The sequence below is a fragment of the Lissotriton helveticus genome, chromosome 8, assembly GCF_964261635.1.
Source record: "Lissotriton helveticus chromosome 8, aLisHel1.1, whole genome shotgun sequence".
Lineage (NCBI taxonomy): Eukaryota > Metazoa > Chordata > Amphibia > Caudata > Salamandridae > Lissotriton > Lissotriton helveticus.
Window position 1 is genome coordinate 1,660,127,704 of NC_136069.1, and position 27,818 is coordinate 1,660,155,521.

General features: G+C 43.1%; 1 protein-coding gene across 2 annotated transcripts in view; it reads left to right on the plus strand.

The window, feature by feature from the left end:
• The window catches only part of ILK (integrin linked kinase), a 283,194-nt gene extending 258,942 nt beyond the window's left edge, over positions 1–24,252 (plus strand). For both annotated transcript variants that reach the window (XM_078658746.1, XM_078658747.1), the window contains exon 13: positions 21,205–24,252. In XM_078658746.1, coding sequence (XP_078514872.1) covers positions 21,205–21,354 — 150 coding nt within the window. In that variant the 3' untranslated portion in view covers positions 21,355–24,252. The remainder of the gene's footprint in view (positions 1–21,204) is intronic.
• The last annotated feature ends 3,566 nt before the right edge of the window (positions 24,253–27,818 follow it).

Consider the following 27,818-nt stretch of genomic DNA (forward strand, 5'->3'; position numbering starts at 1 on the left):
CTTGGGCCTGATAAAAAAAAAAAAAAATTTTACGTTGGGTGATCAAGCATTTTCAGTCGGCTGATGACAACAGTTTGTGTTTTCATCCTAGTTGATCCATAGGCAGTATTCATCACAGTTGATCATTAACTCTTCCTTAATCAAAGTTAACCTCTTCTATATTGACAGACCATGCTCATAGGGTGGGTGGCTTGTGTATTCTTTTATCTACAGCAGTGGTTCCCAAACTTTTGACTCCTGAGGACCCCCACTGAATCACTACTGGAAGCCGGGGACCCCCAAGCAATTTGTACAATTTCAATTTCAAAAAATTAAAGCAGTAATTCGCAAAAAATACACAAACAAGTACACACCAAACAAATACGTGCATTAATAAAGCTTTTATCATTTTATATTGAAAAACATGCAAAAATCAAAACATTTTAATGGGAAGGATGGTGCTGCATCTCGGCTACTAACTTTTCAATGTTTGGTTTTATTTTAGAACCCTCTCACCCTCACAACCCTCTCACGCTCACCCCGTCACTCTCACCCCCCTCACAACCCCCTCACTCTCACACCCCCTCACACCCCCACTCACTCACCCTCACACTCACCCTCACACACCCTCTCACCCTCACACCTTCTCACCCTCACACCTTCTCACCCTCACACACCTTCTCACCCTCACACCTTCTCACCCTCACACCTTCTCACCCTCACACCCTCACACCCTCACACCTACTCAGCCTCACACTGCTGCCCACCTCACACTGCTGCCTGCCTCACACTGCTGCCCGCCTCACACTGCTGCCCGCCTCACACTGCTGCCCGCCTCACACTGCTGCCCGCCTCACACTGCTGCCCGCCTCACACTGCTGCTCGCCTCACACTGCTGCTCGCCTCACACTGCTGCCCGCCTCACACTGCTGCCCGCCTCACACTGCTGCCCGCCTCACACTGCTGCCCGCCTCACACTGCTGCCCGCCGCACACTGCTGCCCGCCGCACACTGCTGCATTACTCACACTGCTGCATGCATCACTCAGGGGCACCACCACATCACTCAGGGGCACCACCACATCACTCAGGGGCACCACCACATCACTCAGGGGCACCACCACATCACTCAGGGGCACCACCACATCACTCAGGGGCACCACCACATCACTCAGGGGCACCACCACATCACTCACGGGCACCACCACATCACTCACGGGCACCACCACATCACTCACGGGCACCACCACATCACTCACAGGCACCACCACATCACTCACAGGCACCACCACATCACTCACAGGCACCACCACATCACTCACAGGCACCACCACATCACTCACAGGCACCACCACATCACTCACAGGCACCACCACATCACTCAGCCCAACCACATCATCACTCAGCACCACAACAGCATCACTCAGCACCACAACAGCACTGTCCTTGCTTACTACCAACATGCATTGCCATAGCCAATAGGACTCGCATTAGGAAGGTGTAAGCTATTGGCTTTGTAAATAACAATGCTATTAATTTATATATTTTCAAAGCCAACACACATTAAAAACAAATGTCATTTACAATACCAATAGCTCACTTTCCTAATGCGAGACCTATTGCATTGCAAATGCTTGTTTAAAAATATAAGCTTGCCTTTGTCTCCACTCATGTTGTATGGCAGGTACCACTAGTCAGAGTGTCCACTGCTGTGTTAGCACGCTGGATTGTCCAATTCATGATTTCTCTCTTTTATTTTACATCCAGCAGATGCACGCTGTGCGGGCATCTTGGTCCAAGCACTGCACTTCTGTACTGGGCTCACAGCCCATAATTAATGTTAGAAGGGTTTTGCATGTAACAAAGGGCACAACCTATGTTAGGGGATTTGTGTGGCGGGGGGCAACAGGAAGAAGTCGAGAGACTAAAGCAAACCTTTCTGCTACAGTGGAAATGCTATTTCAAAGAGGTAGGTGATCATCGAAATGAAAACTGTGGCAATATTCACACAATCCTACTATTTTTCAAAGTTGTAAGTCAGCAAAAACAAATCGTAACAGTGCCCTGTGTAAAAACGTTTCCTTCCTAAACTTCAATGGTGGGGGCTAGCATGCAATGTTGGTGAGCCAGAGGCTGTGGTCAAAGCAACAGGCTTAAGTATTGCGCCTTCTGATAAGACTGGAAAACCACTGCAAAGAACTCGAGTGGAACACTTTTTTGTAAAGGTCAACTGGAAAATAAAGAAATAAATATAGTCCTGAGTATGGACTGCTTTCTTAAATGCAATTACAAAACAAACAAATCTACACACAAACACGAACACACAAATTAAATACTTACATGCAGTTCAAGAAGAAGAGCCCTCCTGCCCGTTCGACGTGCTCCAGCGCTCTTCAAACTCGCCACGCAGCTGCTTTCAGGGCAAATGGGGACAGATAGCAAAATGCCCGGGGCCTGGTCACAAACTGAACAGGAACCACATGCACTGCTGTGCGAGCTCGAGGTCGGGTGAAGGGCAGATTGAATAGCACAATATAAGGGCAATCACCCTTCAGCTTGCACCTACAGCGGAATGGTGATTGGCCCGATTTCATTGCAGCCTTGCTGCCCCAGCGCCAAGGACATTCACACCTCTCCTGTGTGGGGAGCCTGAGGGGCAGATTGAATGGTAGTCTTGGCGCCCCGGCGCCAAGTATATGCACACCTCCTTATGTGCTGCGAGGGCTCTTGAGTGTTTAGTTTTTTTATACCGAGTTAGGCACTCAAGTCCTGCGGACCCCCTGGGAATGTGTCACGGACCCCTGGGGGTCCGCGGACCACACTTTGGGAAACGCTGATCTACAGCATACTCAGTTTTGCAGCGTGGATCTTATCTGGATTCACATTCTGTGAATTATTCCGCCATCTAGTGGTTTGGTTGAGAATTGTATTTTTTCTTTTTCTTGTTAGTAGGCGTCGACATACCACCATTTGTGTGACATTCTGTGACATCGACGTTGTTCCTTCGAAGCTCCCACCTTTGTTCGCCATCTTCAGGTTATTTTTTTCCGCCGTTGGGTCTGGATCAATACGGAAGGAGCTCCTGAAAATTGGAGAAAAAAATCGACGAAAATAGCCTACAGAACAGGAGAAAGTGTTCTTCGATGTACCGGACTTTGATCCTAGAAGCCTAAGCGCGATGAAGAGGGAGAAACAAAACTTTGACGACACACGAAGAATGCGCATGCAGGGGGCTCCCTTTGCGCGGTAATGGACAAGATACCGTTCAAGTTCTGCGACAATTGTCATCACAAATACGCACAAAAGGATCAGCATCCGGTCTGCAACCTTTGCCTGCCGCTGGATCACGGGAGAGACGACCGCAACGCATGCTCGGCTTTCACCCCAAAGACTATGAGGGTAAGAGAGAGACCGAGAAGAGCCAGCTATAACATGCAGGGTCGAGGCCCACCACCATCGCTTCGAGACCTGGGCCTCTCCAGCGGAGAGAACAACATCGCCGAAGGGCCTGAAGTCTAAGAGGACACAGACGACCCAGTCGTAGAGGTCGAGAAGAAGACTCCAAAAGAGGTAAGATAACCGTCAACCTAGAAAAAGATAGGCGAGTCGTGCAGAAGTGACTCAAAGTCCTCTAGAGGAGCCTCGGCGTCGAAACACTCGACGACTGCAAGCACATCCAAGGATAAACAGACCGTCACTTCCTTAAACAAAGACTCTGAGGTGGCAAAGACCCTCGGAAAATCGAAGACGTCAAAAGTCGGACACGAAAAACACACTTCGTTGAAAAGAGAGAGGTCAAAACAGACTTCGACAGCTGCATTGGCATTGGTGTTGTCAAGCTTCAAAAGAAAGGCGGAAAGTCTCGACGATGAAACTCACGCGTCTGAGATGGAAAAAAGAAAAAGAGGCTCGAAGCAGAAATGGCAAGTATCTTACAACGTGAGAGATTTCTACGAAAAAATGAAACGGTTCAAGATTCTGCCGAAATGTTTTGGCAGGAGAGCTGCCTATCCTGCCGCAAGGGTGCCCAATACAACTACGTACTGAAGGCTTCAAATATCTGGGGATTTTTCTCTCCCTAGACCCATCACTTCGTTACTCCCGAAATTTGCTGAAGACCCGGACCGGGTTGCGTAAGGACATCACGAGATGGAAGTCCCTTCCTCTTTCCCTACAGGGAAAAGCGGCCCTTTTTAAAATGATGTCTTTGCCTCGATTCCTATACCCACTACAGAATTCCTTGGACCCGGTCCCAGCGTCCTCCTTCAGGGAGGTAGAAGGCCTTCAGCGGGACTTATTGTGGAATGGAAAACCATGTATCTCCCTCAGTAAGCTTACCCTGAACTGGTACGATAAGGGCATTGGCCTCCCTGATATCAAAAATACTATTGGGCGGCCCATCTGGCTGCCATTAACCATGGCACTTATACGTGTCCCGGAGATCCAGGCTACAGCATTGATTGATGGCTTCTATCGGGTGGGAATTATAATCGAGCTCTTTACTCCTGACCACAACGCTTTAAACTCCCAGCCCCACCAAGCACTCGTCCATGTCTGGCAAACGGCTCCTGCATGCCTTGGATGGAATCGCAGGCTCACACTTTCGACCCCGCTATCGGACTCTGAGCAGCTGGGTAGTTTGTGGAAAAGTAAAGGATTTGCCAAATGGGACCTTATAGGACTTTCACACATAGGCGATCTATGGGACAAAACGGATATAAAGTCATTCGCCACTCTGCAACAGCAATTCGAACTAGCTGACTCTGAATTCTTCCGTTACATGCAGGTTAGACACGCACTGCGTTCCTTTCTCTAGAGTGGCACCACCCTCCCCGAATCCTCCCCATTAGAACACAGAGTTTTAGACTGACACATCCCAGATAAAACCATCTGCCATTCCTTTTCAGGAATGGCACCCAGGATCTGGAACTCACTCCCTCCGGAAACAAGGCTCATCTCCTCCGAAACAATCTTTAAGAGGGAAGTTAAAGCGATCCTCATGGCAAAATACACATGATCTATTGCTCCGTATCACTCATGAATCTGCCTTGCAAGTCCTTCCCGACCCTGGTCTACTGTGCCACCCGTGTTTTCGAATTACTTAACTGTATACGCTCATTCTTTGTATTTTGTTATAATGTTTGATGCACATGGTTGATTATGTATATTGTTATATTATTGACGCACCTGGTTGACTTTGCACACTTTACCCTCTCCATCTCAACGTTCCTTACTACTCTCGCACCTGTGGGACTATACACCCTGCTCACACCTACCTCAACCTAACTGTATACGCTCACTCTTTGTATTTTGTTATAATGTTTGATGCACCTGGTTGATTATGTATATTGTTATATTGTTATATTATTGACGCACCTGGTTGACTTTGCACACTTTACCCTCTCCATCTCAACGTTCCTTACTACTCTCGCACCTGTGGGACTATACACCCTGCTCACACCTACCTCAACTGTACCCTCCTTTAAACTCTAAATATTCTAAACACGTTTAAGCAGGTATATGCTCCTTATTATTGCACTTTATACTATTGACGCAATTGTCTGTCTATACACTGTGTACCGACACTACCTCACCTGTTATCTACCTCATGTCCTTTATCCCACCTATGTAACTAGCACCTTGTACCTAACGACCTCATATATTACGCTGTATATACGCTTTATTACTCTGTATTTTTTACCCCCATGCCCTTGTAAAGCGCTCTGATATCTGCAAAGATCTTGTTCGCGCTATATAAAACTTTCAAAATAAATAAATAAAATCTCACTGGTATATAAGAAATTGATTAATAACATGCCAGACCCTCTTCAGTCGCTACGGGAAAAATGGTCCAGCGATGGAATTGAGATGGACGACGAGGAATGGCAGGAAGCGGTCTCCTCGCCTAGAATCGTTGCAATTCCAGCGCACCTATGACTAGTCCAACGTAAAATACTCCATAGGATTTATGTAACAGGACCCCAGCTGGTACGGATGGGGAAGATAGATGGGGCGAGACGGTAGACGGTAATGCGGCTAGGTGGGTACCTTCCTGCACATCATCTTGGAATGTGACAATATTCAACCCTACTGGCATAATGTACACAACTGTTCACTTTTTTACAAACTTAACTCAAATCATTGACTTGTTGTTTCAAAAAATTCATTGATTTATTCATTGAAAGTTTTCTGATATTTCAATCTTTTTCAATCTGTGATCAAATCATAACGTGAAATTTAACATTTCATCATGTTTTATCACTTGTACATTTAATTCTTAGAATTATAACATCAAACTGATATCTTTAACATTTACGGCGATTGTGGCTGAAGGTTGGCCCGATGCGTTTCGGGACAAACGTCCCTTCCTCAGGGGCCTCTGTAACAAATGTTAAGACAAGTGTAAATAACATATTATACTTATATACATTCTTTAATTTACTTTAGCCACTGTAAAAAAATTTGAATACACCACCTTTGTGTCAACCGTTTTCGAGTTATAAACAAGTTCTTGGATGTGAGTCGATCACGCTGGTTATACTCATAGCCTGCAATTTTAACTTTGCCTACCACATCGTTTCAAAGTGCATATCATTTTTTGCGTACTCTTGGATTTACTGGCACGTGTCTTGCTATTTCTAGTTATAAAAAACATCTGTTACTGTGAGACTAACTGGTCATGCCGGTACGTTTGATAAACAATTTTGATTAACAATGGCAATTGGCCAATGATAGTCGTTTGTACACCACTTACATGTCGGGTTGAAAAGCTTATATCTTTTTCGGGTGATCAAAACTGTTTCCGATATTCTGAAATACTAAAAAGAAACGAAGACATTTTCAATTTTATACCGCCTTACTAGATCGTAGCCAATTGCAATATCGGGCTGTTTTCTCAGTCAAATACCTTTGTCATGCTACTGCATCGTGAGTCTATTTTTTCCACGTCACTAGTAACTTTCGCTGTACATCATATCAACTTTTCAAAGCTGTGCTCTGTGGACGAAGAGAAAGCTATAAGGGTCCCATTGACCAAAACATTCGTTTTGTCTAAACTGAGAATGGTGAACATGCAGTGCTTTAATATGAATCGTACCTTTAAACCACAGTGCTCGATCGTTTGCTGCAACGAAAAATAAATATAAAAAAACAGTTAAAATGAACCAAATCCCTGTACGCATCTCACTAGTGTGGCGTAGTTGCGTTATTACTCTCAACGCTCACCTTGTTTTAATCTATAACCTCCACCGTAGCTCAGTGTTTCGAGTATCCGCAAAGCCGAAACCTATGATCCCGCGGTTTTTTAAGCAGATTACCGCGAGGTAGCCTGCCGGTGGAAAATCCACATGATTGTACGACTCTTGCGTCGGCCATCTTACAAGGGTGAATTCCTATTGTATGGTACCAAGTTTGACTGTGAAAACGTTGCTATGTAGGAAAGACCCTAGTCTTTCAGCACGTGATTGATTCTGTTTATGCGTTCAGGCCCCTGGGTTTTTAAAAAAATTCTATGTGGGTATGAATTTAACCGAATATCTAAACCCTTAATGCTGAACTCCATGTTATTCGACATTAAGCATACCTTAGTGTTTATACATTAACATAAAAACATCCATGAACATGAGTAAACATAACATAAAAACGATGTACAATTGCGCCTACTATTATTGATGACATTAGTGTTCATGCATTGACGTAACCGAACATTAGTAAACTTCAGTTAGCGTGACATGAAAAACATTATTCGTTCACACCAGCTGTAATTGATAGATCGCCAAGTCTTACAATTTAAACCTTATATACCTTTCATGCTGACACTACTTTCTGCTTAGATCCTTCAAACATAATCTGAGACATGTTAATCCTCATGTAGATCAAACAATTCTTATGTGTCAACCTTGTGTTGATCAATAAACTTGTGGTTCATGAATCATACTATTGGCTCTACCATTTTGACAGCACATACATTAATCCTGACTTTAGTAGCTTCTGTTTTAGTCCAGTAGTTTATAGAAAACATCCCATATCCAATTTATCATTTAAACCTAATGGTTCCATGGTTTGGAACTTTTTAACAGGGAAGGCAATCCTTTTGAGGGCGCCCTGGGGGAAGAGGCCTGCCGAAACGAGTGGGACCACAACCAAGTGACTGCACTCTAAAGCTTGTGCACCCTCCAAAGACATCATGGAGTGTGCTACAAGAAAGAAAAACAATACAAAAACAAAATCCTATAAGCGAACCGTTTCAGTAGGAGGCAGGTTGACATACTTCCTCCAAGAGTGTAAGAAAATCACTTCAGACAAATGGATATTAAACATAATACAGTACGGTTACTGCCTAGAGCTTGCATAGCAACCTCCAAACTTGAAGGTACATTCAATAACAGAAATATCTCAATTGCTGCAAGAACTTCCAAACAAAGATGCAATAGAGCAGGTACCACACAGGGAAAGAAATCAGGGCATTTACTCCACGTACTTCCTCATTCTAAAGGTAGGTGGAACTTTACGCCCAATACTAGACCTAAGGTTCATCAGCAAATTCAGAAAGACTCAAAGATTTAAAATGACAACACTGCAAGAGGTAATACCTCAGCTGCAAACAGGAGACTACATGGCAACCAGTCTTAAAGGATGCATACTTGCACAATCCCATGAACAAAAGAGACAAGGGTCTATTAAGATTTGTGGTCAACAAAACACACTACCAATTCAAGGTGCTAGCATTCGGACTGAAATAAGCACCAAGAGTCTTCACAAAATGCCTAGCTGCAGTAGCCGCTCATCTAAGAAGACAAGGAATTCATGTTTACCCGTACCTAGACAACTGATTAGTAAGAGCAAGCTCCAACAATCTCTGCAAACAACATACAGCAAGTAATAGAAACACTAGTTGAACTTGGTTTCTCGAAACAATGGGACAAATCGTCGCCAGAACAAGAAAGTGTTCTTATGGGCAGAAATCAATGCAATATTAGGGGAAGTATTCCCAAGCAGGAAGAGAACAATAGCACTGCTGAAGGAGAAATATCTATACCACAGGGGGCAAGCTCTGACCGTGAGGACAGTAGGGAAACTTCTAGGAATTATGACATCATGCATTCATTTAATCCCCAACATTCGACTACAAATGAGACCGTTCCAGGAATGGCCACAGGCAACAGGGAGTTGGGAAGATCTAGTGGTTGTCACGCAGACAGTTCATCAATGGAGGGCATGGTGGAACAAGACAAACATAGCACAGGGCAGACTTTTCACACAGCCAACTCCAACAGTGACCATAACAATAGATGCTTCCCAATAGGATGGGGAGCGCACATGAAGAAGCTCATAGTAAGGGACTTGTGGACACAACATAATGCAGTAACGCCCATCAGTTTCCTGGAGTTAGTGTTCCTAGTCTTAAAAGCCTTTCAGAAAGAGCTCTACGGGAAAAAGGTGTTAATACAAACAGGCAACACAACCATCATGTTTTACATAAACAAGCAAGGAGGCACACAGTCTTTGGCACTCAACTCTCGCTCAACAATTGTGGAGATGGGCGATCCCAAAGAGGATAGACATTGTAGCAATACCTCTGCCCGGAAAGGACAATGCAGAAGCAGACAGACTGAGCTGACAAACTTCAGCTTCCCACAAATATTCAAAAAGTTGGGAACTCGGCAAATCGACCTTTTTGCAACTCCCCACAATGCAAAATGCCAACACTGTTGCAATACATTAGTAGTATAAAATGTAGTTTAGGTTTTGGAAATTTGGAATAGGTCAACTCAATACCAGTACTGTAGGCAATCTGATTTAAAAAAAGAACAATGCTAGTACATTTGCTGTAAAACTATTTTTCCAGACAACCTTGCAAACAGTCCCTAGAGAATGGGCTTTGGATAGACTGGTCAGGGATATTTGCTTACACTTTTCCCCCAATACCAATACTCCACAGGGTGATCAACAAATGCAGAATCAGCCACATGACATTGATCCTCATAGCACCACAGTGGGCCAGGCAGACCTGGTTCTCACAGATCATGGAGATAACTCAATGGACAATGCAGAGGTTTCCAAAAAGGAAAGACATCTTAACAATGCAAAACAGAAAGGTACTTCACCCAGAACCAAGAGCCTAAGCCTGGCGGCATGGAGGACTAAGAATTTGCTCACCTCAAGCTACCAAAGAGCACAATGGCAGTGCTCAGAGAAGCTAGAAAACAAACAACAAGAAAGTGTTACACAACAAAATGGTAAAGGTACTCCCAATGGTGTCTTAAAGAACATCTTTCAAAGAAGATCACAAGGGAATCAACAGTTCTAAAATACTTAACGCATTTACTACACAATAAACTAAGCTACACATCTGTAAGGGTACACTTAGCGGGCAATGTAGCGTATACAGGAGGCGAAACAGGGAAAAGTTTATTCACATCCCACATAGTCAAAAGGTTCCTAGAAGGAGCAAAAAGAATAGCACCTCCAAAAAGGAAGCCAGCACCCACATGGAACCTCAATATAGTACTCGCACAGCTGATGAAAGCACCATTCAAACCACTACACAAAGCAACACTACAAATGCTCACACTAAAAATTGTGTTTTTAGTAGCAATTGCATTACTACATAGAGTAAATAAATTGCAAGCACTAACACCACAGGAGCCCCACTTCCAGAACATAATGACAGAATTGTCATGAGAACAGATCCACACTTTATGCCAAAGGTGGTATCGAAGTTCCACATAAACCAAACAATACACATACCAAGCTTCTTTCAAAACCAAAATCTCAAGCAGAAAGGGCATTACACATTCTTGACGCTATAAGGGCAGTCATTTATTACATGGAAAGGACCAATGAATACAGGAAAACAAAGCAATTATTTGTATCTTTTGCCAATAGTTTTCTCGGACGCCCAGTGACCAAAAACACCATTGCAAAATGGATTGCACAATCCGTACATTTATGCCACAAACATGCAGGTCAAACATTACAAGGAGCCCCACAGGCTCACTCAACAAGGAAGAAAGGAGCAACAGTTGCTTTTCTAGCAAATAATTCCATTCAAGACATTTGCCTAGCAGCAACATGGTCTTCAGTGCACGTGTTCACAAAGCATTACTGTGTGGATATTCAAATAAATAAGGAAGCACAAGTAGGACAAAAGGTCTTACAAGATATATTCACAAACCAGTGCTCATCTTCCACCCAACCACCACAAGACTAGTAAACCGCTACAAAGTGTATGCACAGCATGTGAATCCATAAAATATTCACGCTGCAAAACGTATAGATTCTTACCTGTTGGTGAAGTTATGCAGCTTGAAGAATTTTAAGGATTCACTAGCGAACCCTCCCTCCTCCACCAGAAGGATGACCAGAGGAAAAAAAAAAAAAAAAAGAATCTGAAGATAGCGACCAAAGGTGGGAACTTTCAGGGAAAGCACGTCGACGTCACAGAAGGACACCAAATTGTGGTATGTCGACGCCCACCAACAAGGAAAAAAAAGAGAAAAAATACTACAATTCCAGACTCAACCACTAGATGGCGAAATAATGCACAGCATGTGAATCCAGAAAATTCTTCAAGCTGCAAAAAAACTACACCGACTGGTAAGAAACTATACGTTCTGCAGGTTCATCCCTCAATCCTCAAGTGTATCCGTTGGCTAAATTGATAAACAGATAATTTCTGTGTCAGCAACATGCACACACTGTAAAAAGCTGATAGTCTTTCACTCGCACCACCACCTCAATTTAGTCCTGCGTGTTAGCAGAGGTGGTCCCCATCCCTGAATGGCACACCTCTCCACAGATCCCTTGGTACCTGTCACTGTCATCTTAGTCTGTACAAAGTTTAGGGGCACAACTGTAATGTAAAAATTAAATCTGGTCTTTTCCTGATAATAATTCATTCAAAGGTATTCACCCCCTCCCTAAATCATCCCAATAATTCACTATCACCTTTTTGATTATAGCCCCTTTTAACTAGTGTAAGTCTCTCTCTCTCTTCTCCAGTATTGGATCTTCCATAGTTGCGCATACTTTTATCATTCGCAGGCGTTGTGCTGGGACTTCCCAATCAAAACTTTAAAATAGCAGTATATAACTTTAACATGCCCGATAGGCTGAACACATTGTCACTTTAGGATCACAGTCTCCTCTTACTAAAAGACCCAGGCTTTAAGTTCCCTTCTCCCCTCAGCAGGAGGTTCGTGGAAGAGGTTTAAAATAAAAAGAATCTCAAATCCAGACTCAAAAACGTTGAAAATATTAAGAACACTTTAGGACCCAACCACTAGATGGCGGAATTGTGCAAGCATATGAATCCAGAAGAGTTTCAGGATGCAAAATCATATTTACATGTAAGTAACTGGTTTCATATCCAAGCAAGTGTCAGTCTGCCTCTGGTATGCCACCTGACCATATACAAGAGTAGGTATTAGCCTAGCTCACATGGCTTCAGGTTGCAGGGATCATGGAGAGGTCTGGTAATCTGCTCAACAAGCGCTGAAATGCAAATTCTGGGGGATGCTGTTTCATTCTCAGTACTGAAAAGTGGCTGCAACCTAACTTGTCGTCACTGAGCCACACACCAGATAATTGTAATTATTGTAATCCTATGAATTTCCATGCCCCAGTTATAAATGTTCTAATACCCTTCACAATAATGATCCCTTAGTGGCATTAGCAAGGGGTCGCTTTTGTCAGTTATATTCCTCTAACCATTTTAGTGACCACTTCAAACTATTCCTGGTTTGGTCAGAAAGAGTATGCACATGGCTGCTGTATAGGTAAGTAATAATTCTTTATTTAGATATATAAAAACATATCTTTAAAAGATTCTTCCAACACATTAAGTACAATTTTGCAGATTAAAAGAGTAAAAAAAAGCAAAATAAAATTTGGCCTTTCTTATTAGTGCTTACTGCGACATATCAATTTAAAAAGCAACACTCCCGGACAATGCAGATAAAGTTAAAATACATATCATTCTACACAGTTATCAGCGGAGCCTTAGCCGTTTCTGATTTTTCTAAAATACTGTAAACTTGCTGAACGAATTTGTCCAGTTTTATATTTAAAACAGTATTCGCTAAAGACAGAGCAGCAATAAGGGCGTGCCTACAAGTCCGGACTCCCAGCCTGTTCCATTCTGGCCTGAGTAGGCGTCTGCGTTGAAGAATAAAGAAAGGGCATATACAAAGCACGTGCAGAATAGTCTCATTTGCTGCCCCACACCCTCTGCACATTAGATCGTCCCTTTTTCGGCGCCGTACTGGGAGATTTTGAAGAAAACGCCAGTCTCCCAGTCTAAGGGCGATCAGACATCGCTTTAGATGATGAGAAAGTGTTACCGAAAGGTAATTGGCCGGGGATAGTAGTTTATAAGAGTTGGCTACTGTCCAAGCATGACTACGTTTCGCAAGAAGAGCTTTGTCCATAATCAGGGATTTCAATCTTATGCATTTTTTAATTGTGTTTTTAAAGACAGTCTGGCTTGGATTAAGAGCCCAGAGATCCGCAGCAGACATTTGTTGGATGTGGTCATTTAGGAGGCGGCCAAATGATCCCCCCGGGTTGTTCACACTGATATCCTTCCAGACTAGGAATTCCAGGGTACCTGCTTCTGCCTGTCTTAATTTGTGGATCAGCTTAAGATATGAGCCAACGTTGGAGGCTTCATAATTAATTAAGCCCAGCTCTAGTCTGACCTGTGCTGGCGAAGAAGAACTCGGCAAGTGAAGCAGTTTCTTATAGAGTTTGGTTGTAAGTTTATTTAAGGTGTTATTCATTTTACCCTTAAAAATCTCTATGCCATACGAAAGTATGGGCCCGATCTTTGCTCTAAGCACTTCCAGTAGGGGCAAGACAGTGGGGCCCGAGAGTCTCCTCGATAACTTAGCCAAGGACACCAATAGAGCTGTAGCCTTGGCTGCAATCACAGTGTTCTGTTGTATATTTTAGGTGGAAAGGCTCTGGCTAAAGACAAAAACTCTTGCCAAATCATCTGTTTAGGAGTTGAAAATCCGGTAAAGCAAGAATTCCGCCTTCTGCCTCTTATTGGTGGTCTTCTGATTGTGTTGGGCCATGCCCCAACTTGATTCAGGACTTTTCATAAAGCATTTCTGTGGCCCTTAAGAGTTGAACAGAAACCATCAACCATATCCCTTGTGCCATAACATTTCTCGATCTGCACTGTCTGAGGCAGCACTAAAATTCACAAAACCTTGATATATTTGAGTCAGTGTGGACGACCATTTGAAATAAAAGAAGCCTTCGATTTGTTATTCAAAGCACTGCATGTTCTCTGTAAACCGGTCCTTTAAAATGACAATGGTGCTGTCTCAGTAGCCTAAGCTTCTAGTTCATTAAGCAAGATTCTTGAAAAGACTTTTGCATCAAGATCTAGCAGGGTGAATAATCTGTAGTTGTAGAGGGTCTAGGACCGAACGTCTCCAGCTGTTACCGGGCACCTGGATAGAGCGGAGATAGCCTTCCTACCAAGATGCATCAAATGGATATAACCCTGGTTGCAAATTTGTGGGCTAGTGGGTACCCATTTGTTCAAATATGCAGGATAATCCCTTTTCTTTTGTGGTGGGATTCATACAGTTATTTCCAAACACTGCGTCAGTGTGCTGCAGGGGCTATTGGTGCAACCTCCATTTACCACCTTCTTCCTTCACAAAATGGTGCTACCGCCTCATGCATCCGTTCTGCTGAAAGTGGAGTTGCCCTTCCATGTGGGACAGTCATTTACTCTCCCAGTTATTTTCTCTCTGCCACGTGGGAGAGGCTTCACTCTTTAGACCCAGAAAGAGCCCTTAGATTTTACATCGAGCACATTAAGAATCGCCTGGCGAATTACCATCTTTTTACTGGTTTTGCCGGTGCCAAGAAGGGAAGAGCGGTACAAAAATTACCATGTCCTGGTGGGTCATCCTGTGCCTAGACATGCTACCTACTGGCCGGAAAGAGCACCTGGATGGATTTTAAGCCCATTCTATAAGAGTTCAGACTTGTCACCTGCATTGGCGAGTGGTGTTCTTGTGTTGGACATCGGCCAGGAGGCCACATGATTGTCTGTTCATGCCTTTACCACGCATTACTGCCTCGATTCTCAAGTCTGTAGAGAGCGACAGTTTGCCTGCTCAGTTTCAGAAGACTTCACACCAGGAAGATCACTCCTCAAACCCTCCAACGTTTGGGAGGTTCTGTTTTGGTATCTATGTAGAAGGTGAGGAATCTGGGGTAAGAAGTATCCATCAGAGTAGCAAGTTATGTGCCTTTGATAAAATCCTTTCAGGTGGATACTCTTGCAACAGGTTCCTCTCCACCCATCCTCCTCTTTAAAAGTAGTTTATTGTATCTGCAGATTTTTGCACATTGTACACACAGTCAGCTTCCTGCATAGATAGAACCCTAAACCTTTGCTGTACTGAAGGAATGTATGCTAATGGTCACTACTGGTTTTATAAACATTGGGCAGTATCTCTCGATGATGGTGGGTAAACTGTTGGCTGGAAAAGATAACCCTTTAACCAAACAAGATTTGTTTGTCATCTGCACTCATTTCTTTGAAGGTATTTTATGTTTTCTTGGAGAAACTGATTTTGAATCTTGGTATAGGGCCACTGTTTTGGTGTTGATGAGCGCTGGAGTAGTGAAGCTTGGGCACTCTAGGACTACCCAATATAAAAATAGTTATCACAATCAGAATGATCATTCCTTTAAACTCCCCTATCTCATTATTACTGCATTCGAAATATCTGATCTAAAATTCATCTTTACAAGCATCAGCATAGTTATGCATGCACAAGGCACTCAAAAGATGTCATAATCCTAGAAGGGAATGTGCACAATTTAGTATCAAATAGGTTGAAAAGAGCAAGAAGTAGGCAATTGTTCCTTGCACAAATCATAAACATTCGCCCTAAGATGCCAACTTTTGTTCAAGTGAAGTAATAAGTGTGGCTCTTAGTGTAGTATCTCTAACTGCAGTTCCACCTTGTCTGGCTGCTTGTTATGTCCTTAATTTTGACATCCAGTTGAGTTTAATGGAACTAGATTTCAGTTTTAAGTTGAGCTTACCAGATAGCACAGCTGTCTGGCAGAAAAAGGCCTACTGTCAACTTACCAAGAACATACAGTGTTCCTAAACCCTGCCCTCTGTTTACCATCTGTTAGCTTTATTGTCACTCATTCCCTTACTTTTTATTCAATGGCTTGCCTTGTCCATATTGTGTACGTCACTCCCCTTGAGCATTATCTCTTGCTTGTGTTCCTCCTCTTCTCACTTTTAGGGAACAGTTTTTTTTTCTTGTTGCTTAAGCACTCCATAAGATCATACATATTTTCCAACAGTCTCCTTCGTCTGCTTCTCTCCTCCTGTGCTCTATGCTGCTCTCTCATGTGTTTCCCCCTTTGCCCTCTTGTTGTTCTGTCCCTCGTGTGTGTCCCCCACTTTCCTTGTTGTCCTCTCCCTCATATGCTACTTCTCACTTCCTCCCCCACCACCCTGACCTACTCCTTTGCCAATGTTTTTGTCTTCAGACTCAAGTGTAGTTGCCAAATTACCAACACTATATGAATAGGGGATTACATGAACTCACCTGGAGTCTGTAAACTCCAACAAGTTTATGTCCAAATCATCAAGATCCGTTAACATTGAAACCTAATCAGGTTTATCTTTCATTTGACCTCTGGATGGACTGTGTTGGTATTAAACACAGCAGACTCATTAATACTAACTAAGTTTTGTCCCACATGGTTGTGGATGTGTAACTAGAAGTGACTGTGTTACAGCATCTCTGATGCAAGTAGTTTTATTGCCTACTTCCTCAGACTTGCCTGTGGAATTGTTTGAATTAAAACAGCTTGTTACTTTTTAATCAGACATGATTAACTTTTTTGTCTTAACCATTTTGCCCTCAAACCTCTTATTTGAATCACCATTGAGTTGCTGGGGACTTGAATCTGGAACTTTTACCCATTCGCCATAGAAATAAGAAAAAAAAAACTCAAGCAATGTGCAAAATTCCCAGGCTTGCAATGCTATTCGGGCAGCATGCCGGGCACCGGTAATACTGTCTTCCTGCCATATGACACAACAATGCGTTTCGCGCATCCTACCTTTGCACCTGTCTGACAGTGTTTGCCTTTTGTTACCTGGCAACCAATCGGAGGGCCGATCTGTGGTGACTCCTGCTGCTGAGAGTTCTTGGTGCTTAAGCTTAATGGCTTATGGTCCAAAGTGCACCATGCAGCGGTAAGTGCAAATCACAACAGTCAGGTAGGCAGCAGTTTCCTAAAGTGTTGCTTGGTAAAGGGACGAGGCTGTAATGTAAGTGACGTTTTAGGGAGCAAAATTGATGAACATGTCCAGAAACCTTGAAGATGATCCAAAGAAGGAGCGCACTGCACAAGTTACTCCCTCATTAGAAATGGCCTATTAAATGTCAGTATGTATGATAACTTGCCTTTGAGTTTTGCGACTAACACTACACACACAATTTTCCCAGAGTAAATTTTGATATGTTAAATCTGCCAAAGATTACCTTGGAAAAAATGTCCCGGTAATTAGCGGAAAACACAGGATTTAGGGCAGTGGGCACCAAAATCCTCATGAGACCCTGAGCTTTTTATGTTGTTTTTTTTTTGTTTCACTGAAATTATTTAAAATGCAAATAATGCAATCTTTTGTATAACGGTGTAGCAAATTTTGCAGGGTCACCCCAGATTTTACACCTTTTGCTAGATCCTGTATTTTTGCTGACTGTAGAACTCTGTGCATCTGACCAGTGATAAAGTGCCTGTACTCCCGCTTTCAACACAGTGAAATCGGCATACCCCTAGGTGGCATATTTAACTTGCTTAGGTCCCTAGTATAAGGTGCAAAGTGTACCCAGGGACTGCAAGTTAAATATCCCTAGTGGACTGCCGCACCCATTGTGCCATCCACTATACTGTTCATGCAAATGGGATTCTAAGCTATCCTTAATGGCTTGGCTATTGCAGTTTTAAACTGCAAATTTGACCGGTCAAAGTCACCTATATGTAGGCCTTATTGCCCATAAGGCAAGGTGCAAGGGTTTCTGAAAAGTAAGAAAAACCAAAGGTGGTGATGGACGGAGCATTGACAATACAAACACTCACCCCCAGTCAACTGATCTGGGTTTAATCCATCACCGTTCTTTAGCTCACTCCGCCACCCCAGTTCAGACATGGCCATATGCAAATCACGATGGATTTAGGCCCAGATCTCTGTACTGGGGTGAATGTATGATATTGTTCTGCATTCTGTCCATCAACTGTTGTTTTACATTTTTCTGAAAAGTAAGGCATAAAGGAATTTAGTGTTACATTTGCTAAATACCCCAAGGGCAATATTCACTGTAGCAAGGCTGGCTGCCTCTTTTCCATAGGAAAATACTGTTAAATGATTGCATTTAATATTGCTAATTACAGTTATGAAACAGTTAAAAAAAAATGAACTATTTTTGTTAGTTACTAAAAATTCAGTTCAGTGGGATTTTTGATAAAATTTAAGGAATCAATACCTTGAGAAAGTTACCCTTTCTCCCTAAAACCTCTGGAAGCCCATTTGCTTTCCCACTTGTGCAACCATAAATTAGCATTTGAATAGGTGTGAGCAGATGTGAAATGCCTTCCAGGAGCAAACCATATACTGACGTGAATGGGCAAAGATAATCATCTGAGCCTGACAGAATATGCAAGGTGAAGTTGTGAATATCCTTTTGACATTACATTGTAAAATCCTAATTGAATGTCAAATCCGACTCGCAAGCCATCTGGGGTTTTACATTTAACTCTTTTGCTACATTACAAAGGCCAGAAACAAGATGCCAAAACATTTCTTATGTATTCACTGCCTGGGTGCTGGAAACCCTGCCTTATCAGACTTCAGTCTCTGGGTTTATTGTTGGTACAGTGACTTCCCCCAAACTGTATTTTAGAGTTAGATTTAGGAGGATACTAGGATTACCAGTACTAGAAGTCCCAGGAACACTTCACCCATCTTGAAATGCCCTATGTGGGTAGAGTCGACCCAAGGACTTTTCCCCCATTGGTTAGGGCGTGCACAGGAGTTATTCCCTCCCCTTGCTTTTGCCAGGTATAAATGTGGCATCTCCAGGCAACTACTTCAGAATGCTCCTGGACCTGAGGAAGATCCGAAAAAAACAGCATCTGTTGTCTGCGTTTTGAGAATAGCACTGGGGATTGGACCTGCTCTCTCTTGTACCCTAGAAAAAGACCTAGACTCCAAAGGTCATAGCACGGACCTCCTGCTAAAGCCACAGGGGTGCAAGAAGTTACAAAATGCCTTTTCTGCAAATGGACCTGGACTGGGCCCTGCTGGATTGCTACTGCCTGACATCCTGTGAGTCGCTAAGTGCCTCCTCAGAGGTCTTGGGGGCTTTAGAATTGTACTCTTGTGGTGCATTGGGACTTTTTTGGACCAAGTGAGAATGTAAAATATTTGATCCGGACTAACCTGGTTGGTGTATCCAACCCACGCTCCATTGCGGTCAGAGTCCAATTGCGCATAGGTTTCAGTCCACCGCAGACCATTGGCTATCATTGACACTTTATGCTTCTTGGTGCTAACTCCTGTTTAAAACTTTAAAAAAAATCTATATCTCTGGTTCAACTTATTGGATTTTTGTCATTTTGGTGTTATTTTTTATTAAATATTACTTTGTTTTCCGAATTCATATTGGGATTTCCTTAGTTTTTAATTTCAACTTTATTACTTCTTTGATACTACCTAAATACCTTACATTGTGTTAAGTTAAGCTTACCTGCTTTGTACCATAGCTACTAGGGGATTGAGCACGGGTTTATTTGGTGACTCTCCATGACTAGGGTTGAGTTTACTTCTTGATGTGAGTACTCACCCGCCCCAATTAATAACCAGTTTCTTAAAAACGAAATTATTAAAAAGCACTACCCAATTGCTTCATTTACCTTAAATGACGCACTGGGCAATATTTTGATACGAGTATTAAAGCTGTTAAGACAACATTGTTTAATAGCAGTAATCTGTCTTATAATTGCTGAAAGGACTCTGAACGATCTCCCCTTGGTCAGCGTACTTTACTTAGTTTTGATTGCGCCACGCAGTTGCGGCTCGCCGGACAGCTGTTCCCCATGTGCCGAGGCATCAAGACTGGCTGAAATATGCAACTTTCTGTAGTGTCTAGATGAAACCCTATGCATTGCTGCAGACCCCTAGGGCCAAGCCCAAGACATAAGGGGTCCCCTTCTGGGACTATGTTGCCGTAAGTGTCCTCCCCTGGATTGCCCCTACTTCTGTGGGTATGTCACTAGTCTGCTCTGGGTAGTGATGGCCGTGTGGGCCCGCTACGTTTGTGGTTGGCCGTATGCCCTTCCTGGGTTTGTTTTTGTGTAATCCCGCGGTTTTGTTTTTCTGACCAGGAGCCGGTATTTGCCACTAGGACTATGCTGCCATGAATCTTATTGTACCCATTACGCCTGTCTGATGACATGACCAACTTCCTATGTCATTTAACTGCTTCGTATCTTGCAAAAATGTAATTAAAAAACTTCAATATAAGATGTTAAAATAAATAGAATTGCTGACAAAAAATTACTCTATATTGCATAAGCCATATGAATTGTTAGCCCATATTTATTTCAATTCTTAACATGCATTGCATTTTCAACTATTGCATTTGTGTATGGTTTATAATTAAATTGTATTAAGTTGTATTTTAATAATAATAAATATAATACTACAGTAACAATTGTTTGATTAATGTCAAATGCAATACATACAATTCAGATATCGAGGGACAATTCTGATACTCCTAATTGTAAATGTAATCTAGTTTATAAAGGTTTTTACTTGAATGCATTTCATACATTCCCATAAAAGAAATGCAGTTCAATAGATTGATATGGCTTACATCCACCAAATCTGAGTTTTATATTAAATAACGTTGACCGAATGAATAATTTAATTAAAAAAAATAGGTATGCAAAGTGGGCCGCATTAGCTCACTGGTCATATACAAAGGAATGTGTAGAGATGTTGTATACCCTGATTGCTCAGCAGTGTAACTTTAGAAATCTGTGTTCATAAAGGAGACCAACATGTGGCATGAGATGAGTCAGAAATGAATGTTAGATTGTTGCTTTTGATTCTCCGCTGTGCAGTCTGGTAACCCTTTGTCCTTGTGTTTTGCTGCGGCAGGTTTCCCTGGAGGGGTTACGACCAACAATCCCACCTGGGATCTCCCCACATATCTGCAAACTCATGAAGATCTGCATGAACGAGGATCCCGCCAAAAGACCAAAGTTTGACATGATTGTGCCTATCCTTGAAAAGATGCAGGACAAATAAGTGTGCTTCCACAGACTGTGCCAGCTACCCACAACGCACTGCCTTTGCTGGTGGAGCAGTGCCCAAAGCTTCCTATCACTAACAGAGAGGGGTGTCCGGAAAGGCTGCAGTAGGCAAACTGAAAACGTCATGCCTCCCTTACAAATAAGCATGCTGTGCCTGCGACCCACAATACCCTGCTCCCTTTGGCAGAACTTCGTTCCCTAAGAGAGGGCAAAATTCTCAGCAGTAGAAGGAGACCAGGTGCTGGATGCATCTCCTGTGCACACATGTGCAGTGGAAGTTGTCCATACTTCGATGTGCGGCGTTGACAGACCTCAAGGAGGGCGATTGAGTTAATGGGTACCACAGGTCAAGCAGTGTTTCATCATGTGCAGGTGCTCAGAAGCCTGTGGGCATCCTCTTCACTGAAGAGTTATCCTTAGTCTTCTGATACCAGTGGTACTCTTGAAGCCTTACCTCTAGCATCCTTGTTTGGATGTTAACCTAGGAATGGATGCAATCCTGCACACGCTTGTTGCTTTTTTAATCTTTTCTGTGCCAGACCCCAATGTACTGTACTTTTAAGAACTTTTTCCTGCCTTTTTTCACGGGCATCCTCTCCACTCCTGGCCTCCTCCTAAGTGCCTTCAAGGACTATTCAACAATGTATGCTCTCTCTGAAGATATACATCAAACAAGACATAGAATCAGCCATTATTACAAGCCCTACTTCTGCAGTGATGCCTTATATGTTTGACCATAAGGAAGGGCATTTTTGAATATTTCAAATTAAATAGACATTAATTTTGCTAAGGCAGTATTACACCCTTCAAATCAATGTATGGACTTTCCTTGAAACATTGGGACCTCTAAATAATCTTCTACTTGAAAAATATGTGGCTTGCTAGGCTGTGATAGTCAAATGAAGGTTAACCATATGAACAAGAAACCCCAGATATGGAATTAAAGAGCAAACTCTGTGTGCGTTAATCCACACTGGCAAGAGCGAGAATTAATTGTGCATCCTAAAACCAGAGTGAGTGGGGGTAGTCTTGCGACATAAAAAATAATTTCAGTGTTTACCTCTAATATGTGGGTTGAGTCAGCAGTCTAGAAATACTCTATGTGCATCCATCATTCATGTTTGGGACTAGCAGAAGCCCACTTGAGGTTTCCACAGAGGCATCTGCAGCCCATCTTGGAGATCCAGGGTGGCCGAGGTGATGGGAGTTAGTGGTTGAAGCAAAGGTAGTGAAAACCATAACATAATAATACATGTTGACAATGAATCAAAACAATCTTTTTAATAGTCCTCACTATAAAGCACTACAGGGTTAGGAAAAACAGAATAGTTGGGTTACGCCATGCCTTATAAAAGGTGCTCTTCTTACACTTCTTGCATTTGTTAGAGAAATGCTGCACTTTAGACTGGAAGTTAGCCAGAGAGTACAAAAGGGAAGACCGAGATGTTGCCAATCTAGAAAACACATGCTTAAACCCCACTTTCTGTTTGATGGAGATAAGGTCTAAGGTAATTAATTATACATCTTAATTTCTGTGCCTGGCTTAAGTGCAGCAGAACAATAAATTGGAACCATCCCTGATGAAAGGTGATTGCTTGATATCAGTTCTATATAAGTCAACTTCTGTTTAGTGTTAAAGGCACCTTACATTCAATGTCTGACTGTGCCTTAAATGTGTTAATCAGTCATAGTCTCTTGTAGAATCTCTGTGAGACAGGTGAATGTGTTTATTCATTAAACAGACCATTCATTCAGTTTTGAAATAGTTCTTTGCTAAGTGCTGATCAATAGAACACCACACTCACTGGGACTCGCATAGGTGCAGTCCAACAGTGTAAAGAGAAATTGATCTAAATACTACCCTTTAATCGATGGTGCTACCATTGCCTCCACACACTGTCATGGCTATGTAACCCTGAAAGACTGTGTTTTGGTCCTCTTCAGTTGCCGTCAGTCAGAATGTTCAAGCCTCTTCCTTTGCGCCTCCTGCTTTTGGTTGTGCCTACCCCAAATGCAGACTGCCTCTGAGAAGGACTGATTAATGGAATCTCACCACTAGAGTTTTTACCACTTTTCTTATTTCACTCAACGCCTTTTAGAAGTATTACTCCTACCTCTCTCGCTCTCTCATGTAAGAACTCCTATCCTCTTACCTTCCCACTAGGCAGCGTAGGATCCAAATACTCCTTATTGTCAGTGCACTCAAGTTCCACTCCATGTCTCACTGCAGGACCGTATGCGATCTCCCAACCGTGTACAGTTAAACTGTGTATGAGCTACTGTTGTTCGCCGCTCATCCTGCTTTCGATATTCTACCTTCCTCTGTCCGTCCCTACTAAAGCAGCCCTTTGCTATTTCCTTCATCTTTGGTCTCTGGTTGGGATTGAACCTTTAGTTACTGTCACTCTTATTTATGAGCTGACTCCCCATTAACACTTTTACTGCCTTGCTGTGCCTCGACCCAGTACAGTTGCTGTTGCTTCCTTCCTCATTGTAGTCGCAGTCACCACGTGCCACTTGTATCTCCAAATCCAGACACGGTATCTAAAGGAATTATTTTATTTATGTGTAACATTGTGTTGTTTTTTGTATTTTTGTGTTCTAATTTTGGTTCTGCATTCTACGGAATCCTTAACCTAGAAACTATGCAATGTCAGAAGGTGTCCTCAACGCCATGCCGGGTTATGTATGCCTTAGCCATTATATACTTTGTATTTCTATATAAATATATCTCTGTTACACATTGCTCGGGGTTGAGAGTGCTTACTTCACAGATAGTGTATTAAAAAAAAAGGGAACGTCCCCATATCATTTGGGGTTCATGCCTCACCTCTTGGAATGTTTCTTTCCATCATTGTTGCCACAAATGTATAATAAAAAAACAGTTTTGCCATGTCGTTGCTATGTCACTTCTTCGCAATGAAGAAACACATTTCTGTGTACAACAGCGATACACATACCTTCGTAGTAGATGAAGACGGAGGGGAAACAGTTCATGCCGCCAACCTTTAATTTAGTATAAAGGGAACCATCAATAAACTTAATCTTGTAGTATCGTCCAAGTGTGCACACATACATAAAGCAAACTGCGGTCTCAGTGCCAAACAGACAACACTCGCCACCTTACTAGACTGCACCATAAGGCACAGTGTATCATCTGAGATGCGATATGACTAGGAACGGAGCACCACATGAGAACATGGTCCCACGGTCAGAGAATTCTTGCAACAAATGATGCTGTAGAACAGGAGGCGATTACTTCATTTTTTAAATTTTATCTGAACCTGAGAGAATAGTCCAGTATTTTCTAATGTTCAAAAGAGTTTTAAAGGCCGCTGTGGAGCATTTTAAAACACCTGTCCAATGGCCAGAGTTGTAGATTAAAATGATGTAGTTCTCAAGATCAAACTTGCATCTAAGGCTGTGTAACTGACAGAATGGCAAAAAGAATGGGGTTGCTCACTTTAATTTTTGTCATATTTATAAATGGGTATAAAATCATGAGTATGATGAGTACACACCAAAAAAGGCGGAAAGGTGGCCAGTCTCACACCTTCCAAATCTGGATATAATCCCACCTAGTTTGTCAGTTGTCAATTCTCAGCACGCTCAAGCAGAAATTATCTTGTAGATACCTTTGCAGTCCTTTATTTTGCATGTACTTCAAGTAACAGAGCTCAAACAGCCAATACATATTTTGTCTATGACAATTCACTTCATCAGGACTTATATAATGTGTAGTGATCCTCAGTAGGTCAAGAAACCCATATCCAGTGTCCGCGATTGTTCTTGATCTACAAAACAATGTGTTTGAGGCGTTAGAGCTGCAGATCACACACTGTGCATAGATTGCCATCTGCTGTTGGGCCCGGATGTTTGCACTTTGTTGTTGTCCTGGAAAAGTCTTTGGAAGTCACGAGATAGGTGACTCCTCCTTTTGACCATAGTGTGCATGGGCATCTGCTCCATCTTCAGATTGTTTTTTTCCGCCATCGGGCTCGGATGTGTTTGTCACGCTCCAGCTCGGTATCGTTACCGATTCTACTTTCGACGCGCAATCCTTCACCCTTTCGACGGTATTGTTCTCGATCGCGATCACCAGTCGTCGCGCATCCAACTTCGAAGTCCTCGATTCCGATCGTTGACGAAGGCCTTCATATCTGTGTCCTCAATGTGGGTCGAAGTTTACCCACACCGAACTGTATGAGGTGTGCAATCTCTGCCTTTCACCGGAGCACGAGGCCAGAGACTGTGCAGCTTGTGCCTCCTTCCACTCCAAGAAGACCATTCGAGATCATCGAGCTCGAAGAACAATGGCTCGCTCCTCGACTTCCATCTCCGACAAAATCTTCCAGGAGGACGTCGATGTACCGAAACAGGAGAGGGTTGAAGAAATCCTTGGCAGCGAATCTAAAGCGGAGGAATTCGTCGTCGAAGAAATCACTCCTGCGCAGCGGATTGTAAGTTAAGATGTCGACCCTGACCCCCTCCATACACCATTAAAAAAGGCTTTGGTCACACCTTCACCTTCGGGCCCAGGTGCACATAGAGAGACTGCTTTCCATGCTCCGCCCGCGGTCCGGCAAAGAAGCCTATTAAGCCTTCAGGCGACTCAGGCTCGAGTCAGTCTGCTCTCGGTACCGAACTAAATTTACCAGCACCGAAAAAGAAACCGCCTTCCTCCTCCGTGCCGATCGCTGCTTCCACATCCAAGAACGCTCGGCACCAAAACCTACAAGCACCGAGCCATCCACTCTGAAAAAACAATCGTAGCCAAGCAAAAAGCCGCTCCCTAAGACTTCCGATTCACATCCTTTGGAGCCGAAAAAACCCTTGATACCGAAGAAACAACCGACTCCACAAACGGCCATAGAGACTGTAAAACAGCACAATTCCAAATCAAAACACCACAAAACTGTTCCAGAATCGGTGCTCTATAAGTCTACCGAGCCGAAAAAGTTGGTGCCGAAAGTTCAGCCTACACCAGAAGAGCTCTTCACACCGGATCCTCCACAAAAGACTCTTGTAAAGGGCCCTAAAACTGGTCAGCTCACCCTGAGCTCAAGAAAAAGACGTTTGGATACGCCTGCACTGGCTCCACCACCTAAAAAGAGGGACATTGCTACATCTCCCCTCAGGGTCCCTTCTCCACCACCACCTCCACCTTCTCCCCCACCACATCAATCTCTTACACTATCTCCACCAGGGAATGATGATGACACCTCTGATGAGGAAGGGGGTGCAGATGAGGAGCCACTAGGGGATCATAGTCCACCTTCTTTCCCTGATCCCTGGGATGAATACAATACACCAGATGTCCCTAATGTTCCACAGGAGGACATATACTCCTCTAGGCCTTCCCTTCCAGAGGACACAACAGGTTTTCATCAGCTACTTCATAGAGCTGCTCAATACCACGGGGTTAGCTTACACACAGACCCTGTAGAAGAGGATTTCTTTATGGACACTTTTGATAATTCACAAAGGTCCACTTCTGTTTTGCCCATGCTAAAAGGAGTCATCAAGCATGCACCTGAAGTGTTTAAAGACCCTGTGAGGGCTAGAATTATTAACCCCAGGATCGACAAAAAATATAAACTTGTCCCTGGAGACCCAGCCTATATTAAAGGCCCCTTTAGACTCACTTGTGGTGTCTAATGCTAGGAAAAGGGCCAACTCCCAAACATCAGGGGACGCTCTACCGCCTCATAAAGAGTCCAAACTTTTAGACGCCTCTGGAAAAAGAACAGCGTCACAAGCAGCTAATATATGGCGTATCATCAACACTCAAGCTCTGTTAGCCAGGTACCATAGGGCACATTACGATGAACTAGAGTCCCTACTACAGTATCTACCAGACAAATGTAAAAATAGGGCCAATGATCTCATACAGGAGGGAAAAATTATCACGAACACCTCCATTCGTTGCGCTCTCGATGTAGCAGATACTGCTTCTAGAGCAGTGTACTTTTGCGTAGACATGCTTGGCTACGCATTTCAGGTTTTAAACCAGAAGTACAAACTTCCATTTTAAACCAACCATTCGACCAAGAACATTTTTTTGGACCTAATGTAGATTCTTCACTTGAAAAAATAAAAAGACACAGACACAGCCAAATCTATGGAAGCCTTGCAATCGCAAGCTCCCAGGTGTTCTTTTCATCACTCCTTCTACAAAGGCACCTCCACTCCAGAGGCTTCTCTTCAGACCACCCTACCACTCCTTACAAAGCTCCCACCCAGTCTACATTTACCAAAGGTTACCAAAGAGGAGGCTACAGAAGCAACAATAATAAGGGAAGAGGCAAGATCAACAATACCAGATCTTCCTCCACCCCTACCCAATGACTTCTTTCTGCTCCCCCCGGACCATTCCACTCCTGTCGGGAGAGAATATAACAGTTCCTTCTTGTCTGGACCAACATCACCACAGACAGGTGGGTGAGACCAATCATTCAA